Below are 11,875 nucleotides of genomic sequence, written 5' to 3' on the forward strand. Positions count from 1 at the left end.
GATGTTCGTGAACTATAAAAAGGACACAAAAACTTAGGAGTGACTTTGAGGCGCGATTCTGAGTTCATTCGTGGTCCGATGACGATGAATTATTTATAATTTAAAAATTTATTTAATGTAAAATACATTAAGCTCTCATTTTGTGGCGATAAATCATCATTTCAGATATAATTTCGGTAAAAAACAACAACTATTATATTTTCGGGCATGCTCGATGCCCGAAAAGATTAACCAACCATACCTAAATAATGTTTTGAAATTTAGGACATAGTGAAATTCGTCACAAGTTCAAGTTATAAATTATAATTAACCCTATTTCTAATAAGGGCGACAAAATTGAATATGGTAAAATTTGTCTATAAATTTTGTTTTAATTTGTGGAATAGCAAAATTTTAAAATAATTATGTTATTTGCAGCAATTATTCTTGTAATTTTCTTGACATATAGGAAGCTCTTATTAAAAGTTGCCACCAATTTCTAATATTTGTCACTTGTAATTACCAATATACCCTTCTAATTTTTCCCAATCCCCAAATTTCGAAAAGGAATTTTTGAAGGAGGGAAAAAACAGAGTTTCGAAAACCACTTTCAAACTCTCTCTCTCTCTCTCTCTCGCTCTAAAATCTCTGGGAATTCCGGCCTCCGTCTGCAACCTGAAATGGGGGAAACCTTGAGCCCAATTTTGAAGCAAAGAGCTCCTCCATTTTCCCCGATAAAGAGCCCTCTGTTTGCAATAGGCTCCAACGACGACAAGCTCGAGCGGGCTCAGGCCCGCGCCGCACGCGCCGCCGCCATCCGCCGCAAGCCCACCGTCGTCTCCACCTCCGTCTCGCCCGAGACCGACTCGTGTCTTGGGAAGGAACAGATCCTCGACTTGTTCCACAACTGCATCAAACTAGCCAGCGAAAATGTCCGCTCTTTCTATTTAAAATTATGATTTTTCTTTCCTTTTCTTTTCTAATTATCATTTATATGTCTCTGGCGTCCAGAAAATCAATCAGAAAAATACGTGGGAGCTGACTTTGATAGATCACCTCTGCGAGATCATTAAGGTCGAAGAAGAAGATGATACTGAAACCAATTTCCAAAAGGTATATCATATCCCTTTTTTTGACACTGTGTTAAAGGTTTGTATTTTGTGTTACATTGCAATTGCAATGACTTTATAAGCTGCAAATGTGGAGCTATGTCTTGATAGTGCATTGGATTTTGGGCAACTCATTACACAAGCATTCAATAATTGGCAGGAGTGAACTATTTTCTTGAACATTTTGAGAGCTGAGGTTTTGTTTAACCAGGTGTTCTGGATCAAAAATCAGCTAATTAACTTTGAAATTACGAATTCGAGAAGCATTAGTAAGAAAAACAAGGCCTTTATCTAAATGGTAGAACTTGCATTGCTTTTAAATAAACATCATGTAGGTTCAGAGGATTGTAACAAGATTATGCTTATTAAGTTGAACAGGTCAAAAGCTCGAGTATATTTTGTGGAATGATGGTAAATACTTTCTGTAGCTTTATTGCTGCACCATATCTGCTAGATGACATTCATGATTGTGGGGATAAAGCTTTGCAATTTATTTATCATCGCCTATGTCATGCATTTAACGTAGATATAGTGGCCTTAGAGTAGAAACATTATTGTTGATTGCTGTTGGATTTTTCTTCTTAATATTTTTTTTGCATTCACTAGTATCTGTAAATTTACCTGTAATAACCCTATTGTAGGCTAGTTGTACACTTGAAGCTGGGGTTAAGATTTATTCAATGAGAGTGGATTCTGTACATTCTGAGGCATATAAAGTTCTTGGAGGAATTAATCGGGTTGGGCAAGAAGATGAAAAAGGTCAGGTTTCACATACCTTCATGGTTGGTTTGTTATTTGTCTATGAGTTTTCCTCCTCTTTTCAGGTATTATTACGGACTTACTGTTAATATGCTAAAAAATGCTTTGGTATCTGGCCATTATACAAATTTGAATTGTAAGGATAGTACAGTCAGGTGGATGTATTTACAAATGTTCGGATAACCTATGCTGGATTTAGTGATATGGTGGATAAATTAAGTTGTTACAGCATCATTCGTTTTCAGCATTATTGTCTTCATTATTGAAATGGCTCATAACTACCATCACCAGTATATTATTGCGTTGTTTTTCTTCATGATCGAATTTCAGTATTCTACCTCATTTGATGGTTAAATTGGTAAAGGAATGAGCATGTTTACTAGCTAAATGCGTCTTTTGTGGTTGAGAATCCTAGCATACAGGAACATGTTTGGCTGAGTGCATTACTGCTGATTCAAAAGCTTGTGAGCTTGCATCTGGAAGTAACTTCTTTCTGTTATTCAACTGTAAACTGTTTTTGCCAGTGATGTTATGTGTGTGTGTGTCTTGTTAGTACTTTTTTTTTGAATTATCATGCTCTTCATGTATACAGGAACAAAGCCAGTTCTTTAGAATAATATATGAACCAACATATGCCACATGCTTGTTCCTTTCTAGGTCCTCTTCCATTTAGTGGCCTAGTTATTTTCCTGCCATAGGCTTATCCCTGGAGTTAATGGTTGCGATTGAACTGGAGTTTCAGTATTCTTAACTTGTATTCATACAGATGATGCTGTCGAGGATGGTAATGTCACTGCTGGACAAGGGGAAGATGATGAAAAGAAAGAGCAAGGGAGAAAGGTTAAGTGTCTACCTTGTATTTTATACTCCTGCAAAGATAGTCCTCTTTACTTTTTTCACACCTATCAAGAAATGTATTTAAATTATTTTTGAAAGGTTTATATGAAAAAAAATTAACTTCAAAGATCATTAAGTAGGGGTGTATTAAAGAAAAAATAATTTAATGTACCATGACAAGAAATGGACTATAATTTTGGGACTGATCAAAAAGAAATATGAAGTATTTAGCAGTTGATCAAATACATTGTAAATTGAGTAACTAATCTATACATTTGGATTTGGTATTTTTCAATGCAGTTGTCACCTTTGTCAACACTGGAGTCGTCTTTTACCGCCATAAATGTAAAGAAATTTGATGGTAAGTATCTAGTGGTTTCTAATAAATTATCAAATATTGGTGGTAATATCTGTGTAATTATTCTCTATCTTTCTCTACATAGACACATATTAGCATTCTGTCTGAATGGTATTTGGTGTACATTAGTCTGCCTGCTCTCTGGACTTTATTTTTCTTGTTTTAGTTGCATTTGTGGTGGATCCTCTCTACCATCAGACGTCAGCGCAATTTGATGAAGGTGGAGCGAAGGGTCTGTTGCTGAACAATCTCGGAGTTTATGGTAACTGCCAGGTCCTTTTTGATTCATTGGAAGTACCGGGAAAGTGTTCATCTCCGGTGGCTCGAGATGAGGGTGCTGAGATAATTGATCTGTCTTTTGCTAGTGGTAGGTAATGCTGCAGTCTAGATTTTCCTGCAAGGGATTTTATCTTTTGTGTTGGTTTGAACTTGATGCCTGTTGATTATGTTATTTTAACTTTGTTCAGAGTGCATCGAGCAGATGGTGTCGGATATGCTTAACAGTTCTGAAATATCTCCCAGCCTTAGGGCTATAGTAAATCAATTGGACACAGATGACGGAAGACAATCTGAGCCATTTAATCTTGGGCAAGTTAATGGAAGTCCCGGCAGGGATGATGATGTATCTGCGGACACATTTGGGGACTACGGAGCTTGGGACGACGATCATGATGATCAAGCAAGTGTGATAGATGAGGCTACTCATAATCAGGATACAACGTTCCCAAGCCAGCATGAAGCTCCTTATTTGGTAGATTCTTCGTAGCTTCAACCTACTACCGGACTTTTGCATGTTTCGATGAAGAATATGTGACAGCATGCATCATTACTTCTGGTTGATGTTTGCAGGGTGACGAACAGTCAAATGTTTATGACCCTGATGAGGATGACAGATCTGAGGAAGTTGATAGTTATTTGTTTTTAAGTCTGGGATTTTCAACCAAGCAAAATGCCTGGGCAGGTCCCAATCACTGGAAATTCCGGAAAACGAAAGGTCAAATTTAATAGGCTTTTCACCATGCACCGGAACTAGTTTTCTTTTTTTTCGGCTCGTCTCTTTCTTTGAACTAAAATGCTGACTTCTTCTTCTGCAGAACCTGAGGTTCCAGCAGAGGAAACTGGATCACCAAAGTCGAAGAAAACAAAAAACAAGAAAGCAGATGTGGATCTTGATTTTTCAAACACTATTGGCACTGATTTTTCGCAAATCTTTGCTCCTCCGAAGAATCCCAAGTCCCTATTGCTTCCAGCAAATAGAGCACCTTGCAACACCAGACTTCCTGAAGATTGTCACTACCAACCAGAGGATCTTGTTAAGCTGTTTTTGCTACCTCATGTTTTGGTAAACTTGCAACGTCTCATTTAGCACGCTTACCTTTTCCGTTAGTGGGGAAGATACAATAATATCTGTTTTTCTGTATTTTTTGCTGCAGTGCCTTGGAAAGACTAGAAGGAAGAAAACTGGTGAGTTTTACTGTTATGCTTTGTATCCTCACTCTCCGTTGTTATATGTCTACTTGTTATACAAAAGGCCTTGTTTGCTTATTTTTAATAAGGATACAAAAGTATTGACATAGAATGCGTTATATTGTTGGACAACGCATATTAGATAATGAAAATCTACAAAGAGATGGGGCTGAAGCAACGGCATCTTGGGATGATGGAGATGATTTTGGTGGTGGCTTCGATGATGGACATGCTTATAGTGACGTTGAAGAGCCAAGCACGCTTGTTTCTCAACCACGACAGGTTCGTTGGTCTATCAGCACGTCTTAGTCATACCGTGTTACCTAACATTGAAAAATGCATCTCTCTCTCTCTCTCTCCCTCTCTCAGTCTCTCATTTTACTTGATTGTACTCAGGTGAGCAAGATTGAGGTCCAGTACGACAAGACATCGAAACAAGTTGATGTTCATGCACTAAAGGAAACACTATGGGGCCATATACAACGTCTGAATCAAACCCCGGTTGAGGTAAAACTAATTTAGATTATAGAGACTGTTATTCCATTTCCAGCACAGTTGCAGTAACACAAAACTTCTATAACAAATGTGTCTTTTTCAGGACGAGGCACACGATGAATCCATCTCCTTCAAGCAACTCTTGGCTAATTTCCCAGATAGCTGCAGAGCAGCAGCATCTCTTAGTGACATCTCCACACACCTGTGCTTCATATGCCTATTGCATCTAGCAAACGAGCACGAGCTGCAGATCCTCGGCTGCCCCACCTTGGACGACCTCAGCATACGCCTCAAACCTCAAAACTGACTCGATTTAAGCTCCAGTGTTGCTGTGTTATGTAGAGTTTGCGTCGTAGGATATGGTGCAGTCTCATAGATAACAAATTAAATAGTTGAAATGTTGTAGTAGTGTTCCATTGAAAGACAGAAGAATTTGATTAGGAGCAAGAGTGCTTGCAGCTGATGTTGATTGTGTTTTTATTTGTTACTGCTGTGTTATCTTAGAAAAAACCTTTTTTGTAAGTAAATTTGTGAATGCCGTGTTTCAAATTAAATTATCTTTCCACTTTTCTTCATTTTTTTTGAATAAAAATATATTCTCCCCGTCCCACAAATTTTGACACGTATTTCTTTTTGGATCGTCTCATGAATCTTGACACATTTCTAAATAAGGTAATAATTATTACCTTCTCTCTCTTATTTTATTACTTTTATACTTTATTAAGTGCACACTTAAAACATTAATTTATAACTCCTTAATTCTCGTGCTGAAATCAAACGTGTCAAGATTCGTGGGACGGAGGGAATAGTAAATACTTGTGTTGTCATTTCTTATGAACGAATAGATGTGTGTGTATATATACTAATATCAACTCACATTTAGATTTAATATCCATCTTTTGTTTCTTAAATCGTAAAAATTTATAATGAATTCAACAAGATATTTTATGGTTTGATTTCAATAATTGATAAAAAAAAATATTTTTCCAATTAACTATTTTTTATTGTAATTACACAAGTCATAATATTTCGTAGGGATGATAAATTTAGTTTGCATAATAACTCATCTCGTATATATACACGGTATTGATAACATAAAAACATCAAATATTTGTATTAGTTACAAGTGTTACGTGTATTAACCGAAATTTATTGTTTATTTTTTAAGGAGAATAGGATTAAATTACCAACTTACTTGATTCTTCCATAAATATTAAATAAAATTACAAATCCTTTCCATAAACAGTCCTAGTCCCATCACACTTACTCCTAAATATATTAATTTATTAATTCAAATCCTATTCTAATTGGAACTAACACTCCTACCCAAATTAACAAATTTTATTTTATTTTCGTAGAAAAAATATTACTAATTATATATATAATACACACACATCAAATTATCAAAGCCATGGCTCCTCCCTTCACCGCAGCCCTAAATTTCATACGCGAAGTCAAGTCCGCCGCCGCCGCCGCCGGCGACGGCGGCCAAACCTACGCCGAGTTTCTCCAAACACTAAAGCAATACCGCAAAAGAAACTTAGATCCTTCCATCGTAATTTCCACCGCCCTAACACTCTTCCGCAACCACCCTAACCTACTCGATGGCTTCAAGCATTTCGCGCCCGCCGCCGCCGCCGCCGCGGCGGAGGAGAATTCCGGCCTCGAGTTCCTGAACCGGGTCCGCCTGAGGTCCTGCGCCGACTTCCTGAACCGGGTCGGGGCCCGGTTCGACGGCGGCGGGGCCTACCGCGAGTTCTTGGAGCGCATGCATGCATACTCACGTGGAGAAATCACCGCCGCCGCCGTCGCCGACGAGGTCACCGGAATCTTCGGGAAGAGCAACGGCGACCTCGTTCGTGAGTTCGCGCGTTTCTTGCCAGAATCTCCCGACGGAGAGGGAGAGGGATCGAAGAAGAAGAACATCGAGGTGAGTTAGAGGGGGCTTCAGCCCCCCCCCCCCAAAATCATTTTTTTTGGGGTTAAATTAATGAATTTTTATGCAAAATAATTGGAATATCATCTTCTAATTAATATCTCTAATTCCCAATTTTAAAAATAGGGTTCGAGGAAGAGGAAGACCGATTGGACCGATGATGAAGGGATTAAGAGGAGGAGGAATTCGAGTCCCGTCGGCGGCGCCGCCGTCAACCAGCCAAAAACGCTGCCGATGCCACCGGAGAAGCATGGATTGAGGGCGGCGGAGGCAGACAACGATATGGAGGATCTGTTGTGTGAGATTGATGTGAGGATCGGGAGATTGAAATCGGCTCGAAGGAGCGTGAAGCGCCTCCGCCGCCGCATCACCCGCGGCCGTGTGTCTCCGGCCGGCGGCGTCCGCCTCCACGAGCATTTGACGGCGCTGGACTTGGTCTGCATCAGAAGTGTGCGGTGCAGGAAGCTTCTAGAAGATGCCGGTTGTGATTTGGTGCCTGCATTGCTGGTGGTGAGGGAGGCTTTGAAGAAGAAGAAGGAGGTTTTGAAGAGAGAGAGATTGAAGATTGTGGAGCAATGGAATAGAATTAGATCATCATCTCGATAATGAGTTTGAGATTGATTTTATTTTAAATTATAGAGTGTTTGACTATGAAATTGTTGTTTGTTTGTTTGTTTGTGTTGTTTGTTTAGCAAGATTCAAGTTATTGGAACATGAATGTGCTTTGTTTCATATTTAAATATTTAATTAATCCATCTTTCTTATTATTATTTTTATTTTTTTGAATATTTTGATTGTTCATCGAACTTCGAATAATCGAGTTATTGGTCACCAAACTTTGAATGGTAGAACTACGTGCACGCGCAAATTTAACATATATAGTTTTAGAGTTCAAATTAATTACAACTCCAATTAATGAAAAAACTAAAACGTGTTTCTCGATTTGATGTCGTATCGGAAAACTAGTTTCGGGGATCAGTTGTACATGCTATATTGTAGTCGTGTTCTCAATTCCAACCGGTAGTATACATGGATAAATTCCGATACCTCGTGGATCTTTATTTAGCTCGGAATTTGAAATGAAGCGAAATTTAAAAATAATTATAAAGTTATGGTATTTTCTAACAATCTTTTTTATGTTATTTTAAAAAAAAATTGACCATAATTTACACATTTACATTGCATTAATCCTAATATTTTATGTTGTATCAATTGTGATGCATGAGATGTTTCTCATTGTGTGTGGTTGACGCCACACATATGCATGTTAATATCATTAGGTGCTTATATAGACATGACCTCTATATATGTACACATTAGTCCATTTAAATTGAACTTGCACAAATTAATAGTCTATAATTAAGTTAATAAAATATAGAGTAATTTTTTTACGGAAGCTCTGTTATTATACAATCGAATAAACAAATCTTTCTAAAAATATAAACATCTTATAAAGTTACCAAATCAATGTGTATATATATATTCCAGTTCGAACTCCTATTTTTATGAGAACTTATTTAACTAAGCAATTTTTACAGGATTCGATCAGATAATGTCCTAGTAATTTTTAAAAATATAGAGAAGAATTAAAAAGAAAGAGCTAGAGGTAATAACGAAGAAAGTATTTCCCTCAAAAAAAAAAAAAACGAAGAAAGTATCAAAATATGTATTAATTGCACATATGTATTAACGAAAACACCACCAAAAAGTATTACAATAACCATAAAAAATTTCAATAATTTTATCTTTTCATGAGAATAGGATTAAATTACCAACACACTTTCTTGATTCTTCCATACGTATATATCCTAGTCCCATCACACTTACTCCTACAATATTAATTCTAATCCTATTCCAAGTGGAACTAATACTCTCCTATATATATATCCTAACAAATTTCATTTCACTTTTGAAGCAAAAAATTACTACTAATTATATATACTACATATCCACACAAGCACGTATAGACATACATCAAATTACACCATCGATCAAAGCCATGGCTCCTCTCCTCTCCACCGCCCTACAATACATACGCGAAGTTAAGTCCACCACCGCCGCCGCGGACGACGGCGGCCAAATCTACGGCGAATTTCTCCAAACCCTAAAGCAATACCGCAAAAGAAACTTGGATTCTTCCATCGTGACTTCCACCGTTCAAACACTCTTCCGCAGCCACCCCAACCTGCTCGATGGTTTCAACCTTTACGCTCCCGCCGCCGCGGCTGCCGCGGCAACCGCGGCGGCGGGGGAGAATTCCGGCCGCGAGTTCCTGAACCGGGTCCGCCTGAGGTCCTGCGCCGACTTCCTGAACCGGGCCGGGGCCCGGTTCGACGGCGGTGGGGCCTACCGTAAGTTCTTGGAGTGCATGCATGCATACTCACGTGGAGAAATCGCCGCCGAAGCCGTCGCCGACGAGGTCGCCGGAATTTTTGGCAGGAACAACGGCGATCTCGTCCGCGAGTTCGCGCGTTTCCTGCCGGAACAGAAACTGCAGACACAGGTGAGTTGGAGGGGGCTTCAGCCCCCACAATCAATATATTTCTACTTTTTATATATATTGTATTCTAAATAAATCGTGATATTGTCTATTTTTTTCTTTTACGAAATTCTTAAGCAAAAGTTTCTATTACACTTGGATTTTGCGTACCATAGTTTTGTGTTTCATTTTAATATTTTTACATATTTTTTCTTCAATTTTAATTTTATATGCTTTAATATTTTTACATATTTTTTCTTTAATTTTTTCATCCAATTAAGATATATAACTACTTTTTACTTCCTTCATCCACGAAAAAAAGTCACGTTTGAGGGTGATCACAAAATTTAAGAAAGTTGTTATAGAGATAGTGTTAGTACAAGAAATTAAATAGAATAAAAATATATTATTAATTTAAAAATATAATAAAAGTACAATTTAGTAGTATAAAAGAAAAGGTATAATGTGATAGTTTAAAAGGTGAATTGAGATTATTTTGAGTATCATTTAATTTCACTTTTATTAGTTAACAATAGGTTGATAATTTAATATTATTGTATATAATTTTTAAAATTTAGTTTTTTAAAATATAAATTAAGTATAATCCATAATATTAATAATATTAAAAATACTACTAAAATAATGAATATAATAGTGGTAGACGATGATATATACTTTGATACCATAAATTTTACCCCATCTTTATCATTAAATCGATTTATAGAACAATTATTTTTAAAAATATTTTTAATTCGAAATTTAAAAAACACAGCCCGCCTCTGCTGGCGAGGAAGAGGCGTCGAGGAAGAGAAAGAGGGAGATCGCCGGGACCGACAAACCAGGGACGAAGAAGCGGAGAGATCCGATCTCTTTCGCCGTGCCGGCGTGGCGGGGGAGGGAGCAGCGCGGGAGCGATGAAGAGGAGGCCGCGAAGAGAGACTATGAGATGGAGGATTCGCTGTTTGAGATTGATGTGAGGATCGGGAGATTGACATCGGCTGGAATCAGCGCCGCGAATCTCCACCGCGGCATCTCCGACGGCGGCGTGCCTCCGGCCGGAATCCGGATCGACGAGCATTTCACGGTGCTGGATTTGATCTGCATCAGAAGTGTGGGGAGGAAGCTTCCAGATTATGCTTATCATTGTCGCGATCTGGTGCCTGTGTTGGTTGAGCTCGTGGAGGTTTTGGGGGAGAAGAAGCTGGAATTGTTGGGAGAGAGAGAAAAGATTGGGCAGAAATGGAAGAGAATTAGGCAATCTCAATAAGCTGAGCTCATGGAGGTTTTGAGATTCGTACTCATATAAATAGACGAAATTCGTTTACGGTTTAACTGTTGCTTAATCTATTTTTAACTCGTAACGAAATTATCTAATCTGCTCGTGGTTTTTCCTGATTTTGGGTTTCCACGTAAATCTGTGTGTTCTTTTCGTTTTGTTTTTCATATCTACTTGTCTCTATATAGGGTTGGCAATGGGCCGGATCTGGACCGGATCCTGCTTGGTCCAGATCCAGATCCATGTTTTTTTACTTAGATCCAGATCCGGTCCAGATCCATTGGATCCAAAAAAATGAGATCCAGACCCAGATCCATGAGATCCACTGGATCTCGGGTCCAGACCCGGATCCATATTATTTTACAATCACAATTCACAAACTGCAGAACTTTTGAGTTTATACAAACTAATTCGAGTTTCACAAGAAATTTGCACTGCACCTCTCTTTCCAATCAAGTCAAACCTCTATCAGTTCCATCCAAAGTTTGATACCGAATGTGGACGGAGGTGCGGCGTGCGCTGCTCTGCTCAAGGACGGAGACTTCAGGTGCGCTCTGCGCTGCTGCTCACGCTGCTCTGCTCTGCAGCAGATCGGAGGTGGGGAAGGCCGGAGGGGCTGATACCGGAGGTGGACGGAGGTGCGGCGTGCGCTGCTCTACTCAAGGACGGAGATTTCAGGTGCGCTGCTGCTAGGGATGTCAATCGGGCCAGCCCACCGGGTTTTCGGGCTAGCCCTATCGGGTTTCGGGTTAGTCGGGTGCGGGCTAATCGTGTTGGAGATTTTTTCGGGTTGTAAATCTTCAACCCTAACCCTAAACTTTCGGGCTAGCCCATCGGGCTAATCAAGTTAAAGGCGTAAAAATAAAATTATCATTTGTATTTTATTATTCCTAATGATCTAATGTATAATGTATAAAATATACATAGATATTAAAGATATAAATTATATAGCTAAGCATGAAATGCAAAAATAAAAGATATTCAAGATTACATAAACAAAATTATATTAAAATGAGATAGTAAAATTAAACATGTATCAATGCACTAGAATCAATCTGGATTATTACTGAATAATTAGTGGATTTACCATGCACGTCTCACTAACAGAAAAAAAAAATTGGTATTACTTTAAAATAAGATACTAATAATTAATTTCTAACTAATGAGATACTAATAATCA

General features: G+C 38.4%; 3 protein-coding genes across 3 annotated transcripts; all 3 read left to right on the forward strand.

Annotated features, from left to right (window-relative positions):
- The first annotated feature begins 566 nt into the window (after positions 1-566).
- On the forward strand, positions 567-5,579 carry LOC131009408 (condensin complex subunit 2). Its single transcript, XM_057936720.1, has 13 exons — positions 567-911; positions 991-1,092; positions 1,730-1,847; positions 2,614-2,687; positions 2,985-3,045; positions 3,209-3,409; positions 3,510-3,793; positions 3,892-4,036; positions 4,137-4,384; positions 4,476-4,506; positions 4,652-4,791; positions 4,906-5,016; positions 5,108-5,579. Exons 1-13 carry the CDS (start codon positions 660-662, stop codon positions 5,309-5,311), a joined length of 1,971 nt encoding a protein of 656 aa, XP_057792703.1. The 5' UTR covers positions 567-659; the 3' UTR covers positions 5,312-5,579.
- A 772-nt stretch (positions 5,580-6,351) lies between these two features.
- Positions 6,352-7,703, forward strand: LOC131009409 (paired amphipathic helix protein Sin3-like 3). Its single transcript, XM_057936721.1, has 2 exons — positions 6,352-6,934; positions 7,067-7,703. The coding sequence occupies exons 1-2, from the start codon at positions 6,416-6,418 to the stop codon at positions 7,544-7,546; spliced, it is 999 nt and encodes a 332-aa protein (XP_057792704.1). The 5' UTR covers positions 6,352-6,415; the 3' UTR covers positions 7,547-7,703.
- Positions 7,704-8,896: 1,193 nt separating this feature from the next.
- Positions 8,897-10,686, forward strand: LOC131010018 (paired amphipathic helix protein Sin3-like 3). The gene is made up of 2 exons (XM_057937413.1): positions 8,897-9,443; positions 10,192-10,686. The coding sequence occupies exons 1-2, from the start codon at positions 8,940-8,942 to the stop codon at positions 10,684-10,686; spliced, it is 999 nt and encodes a 332-aa protein (XP_057793396.1). The 5' UTR covers positions 8,897-8,939.
- Positions 10,687-11,875: the final 1,189 nt, after the last annotated feature.

This window comes from Salvia miltiorrhiza, chromosome 2 (assembly GCF_028751815.1).
Source record: "Salvia miltiorrhiza cultivar Shanhuang (shh) chromosome 2, IMPLAD_Smil_shh, whole genome shotgun sequence".
Taxonomy (NCBI): Eukaryota; Viridiplantae; Streptophyta; class Magnoliopsida; order Lamiales; family Lamiaceae; genus Salvia; species Salvia miltiorrhiza.

Coding starts and splice junctions, on each gene's coding strand:
- LOC131009408 (XM_057936720.1), top strand. CDS start 660: ATGGGGGAAACCTTGAGCCCAATTTTGAAGCAAAGAGCTCCTCCATTT. Junction 2,688..2,984: donor AGAAAGAGCAAGGGAGAAAG/GTTAAGTGTCTA, acceptor TTTTCAATGCAG/TTGTCACCTTTGTCAACACT. Junction 4,792..4,905: donor TTGTTTCTCAACCACGACAG/GTTCGTTGGTCT, acceptor GATTGTACTCAG/GTGAGCAAGATTGAGGTCCA.
- LOC131009409 (XM_057936721.1), top strand. CDS start 6,416: ATGGCTCCTCCCTTCACCGCAGCCCTAAATTTCATACGCGAAGTCAAG. Junction 6,935..7,066: donor CGAAGAAGAAGAACATCGAG/GTGAGTTAGAGG, acceptor TTTTAAAAATAG/GGTTCGAGGAAGAGGAAGAC.
- LOC131010018 (XM_057937413.1), top strand. CDS start 8,940: ATGGCTCCTCTCCTCTCCACCGCCCTACAATACATACGCGAAGTTAAG. Junction 9,444..10,191: donor AACAGAAACTGCAGACACAG/GTGAGTTGGAGG, acceptor TAAAAAACACAG/CCCGCCTCTGCTGGCGAGGA.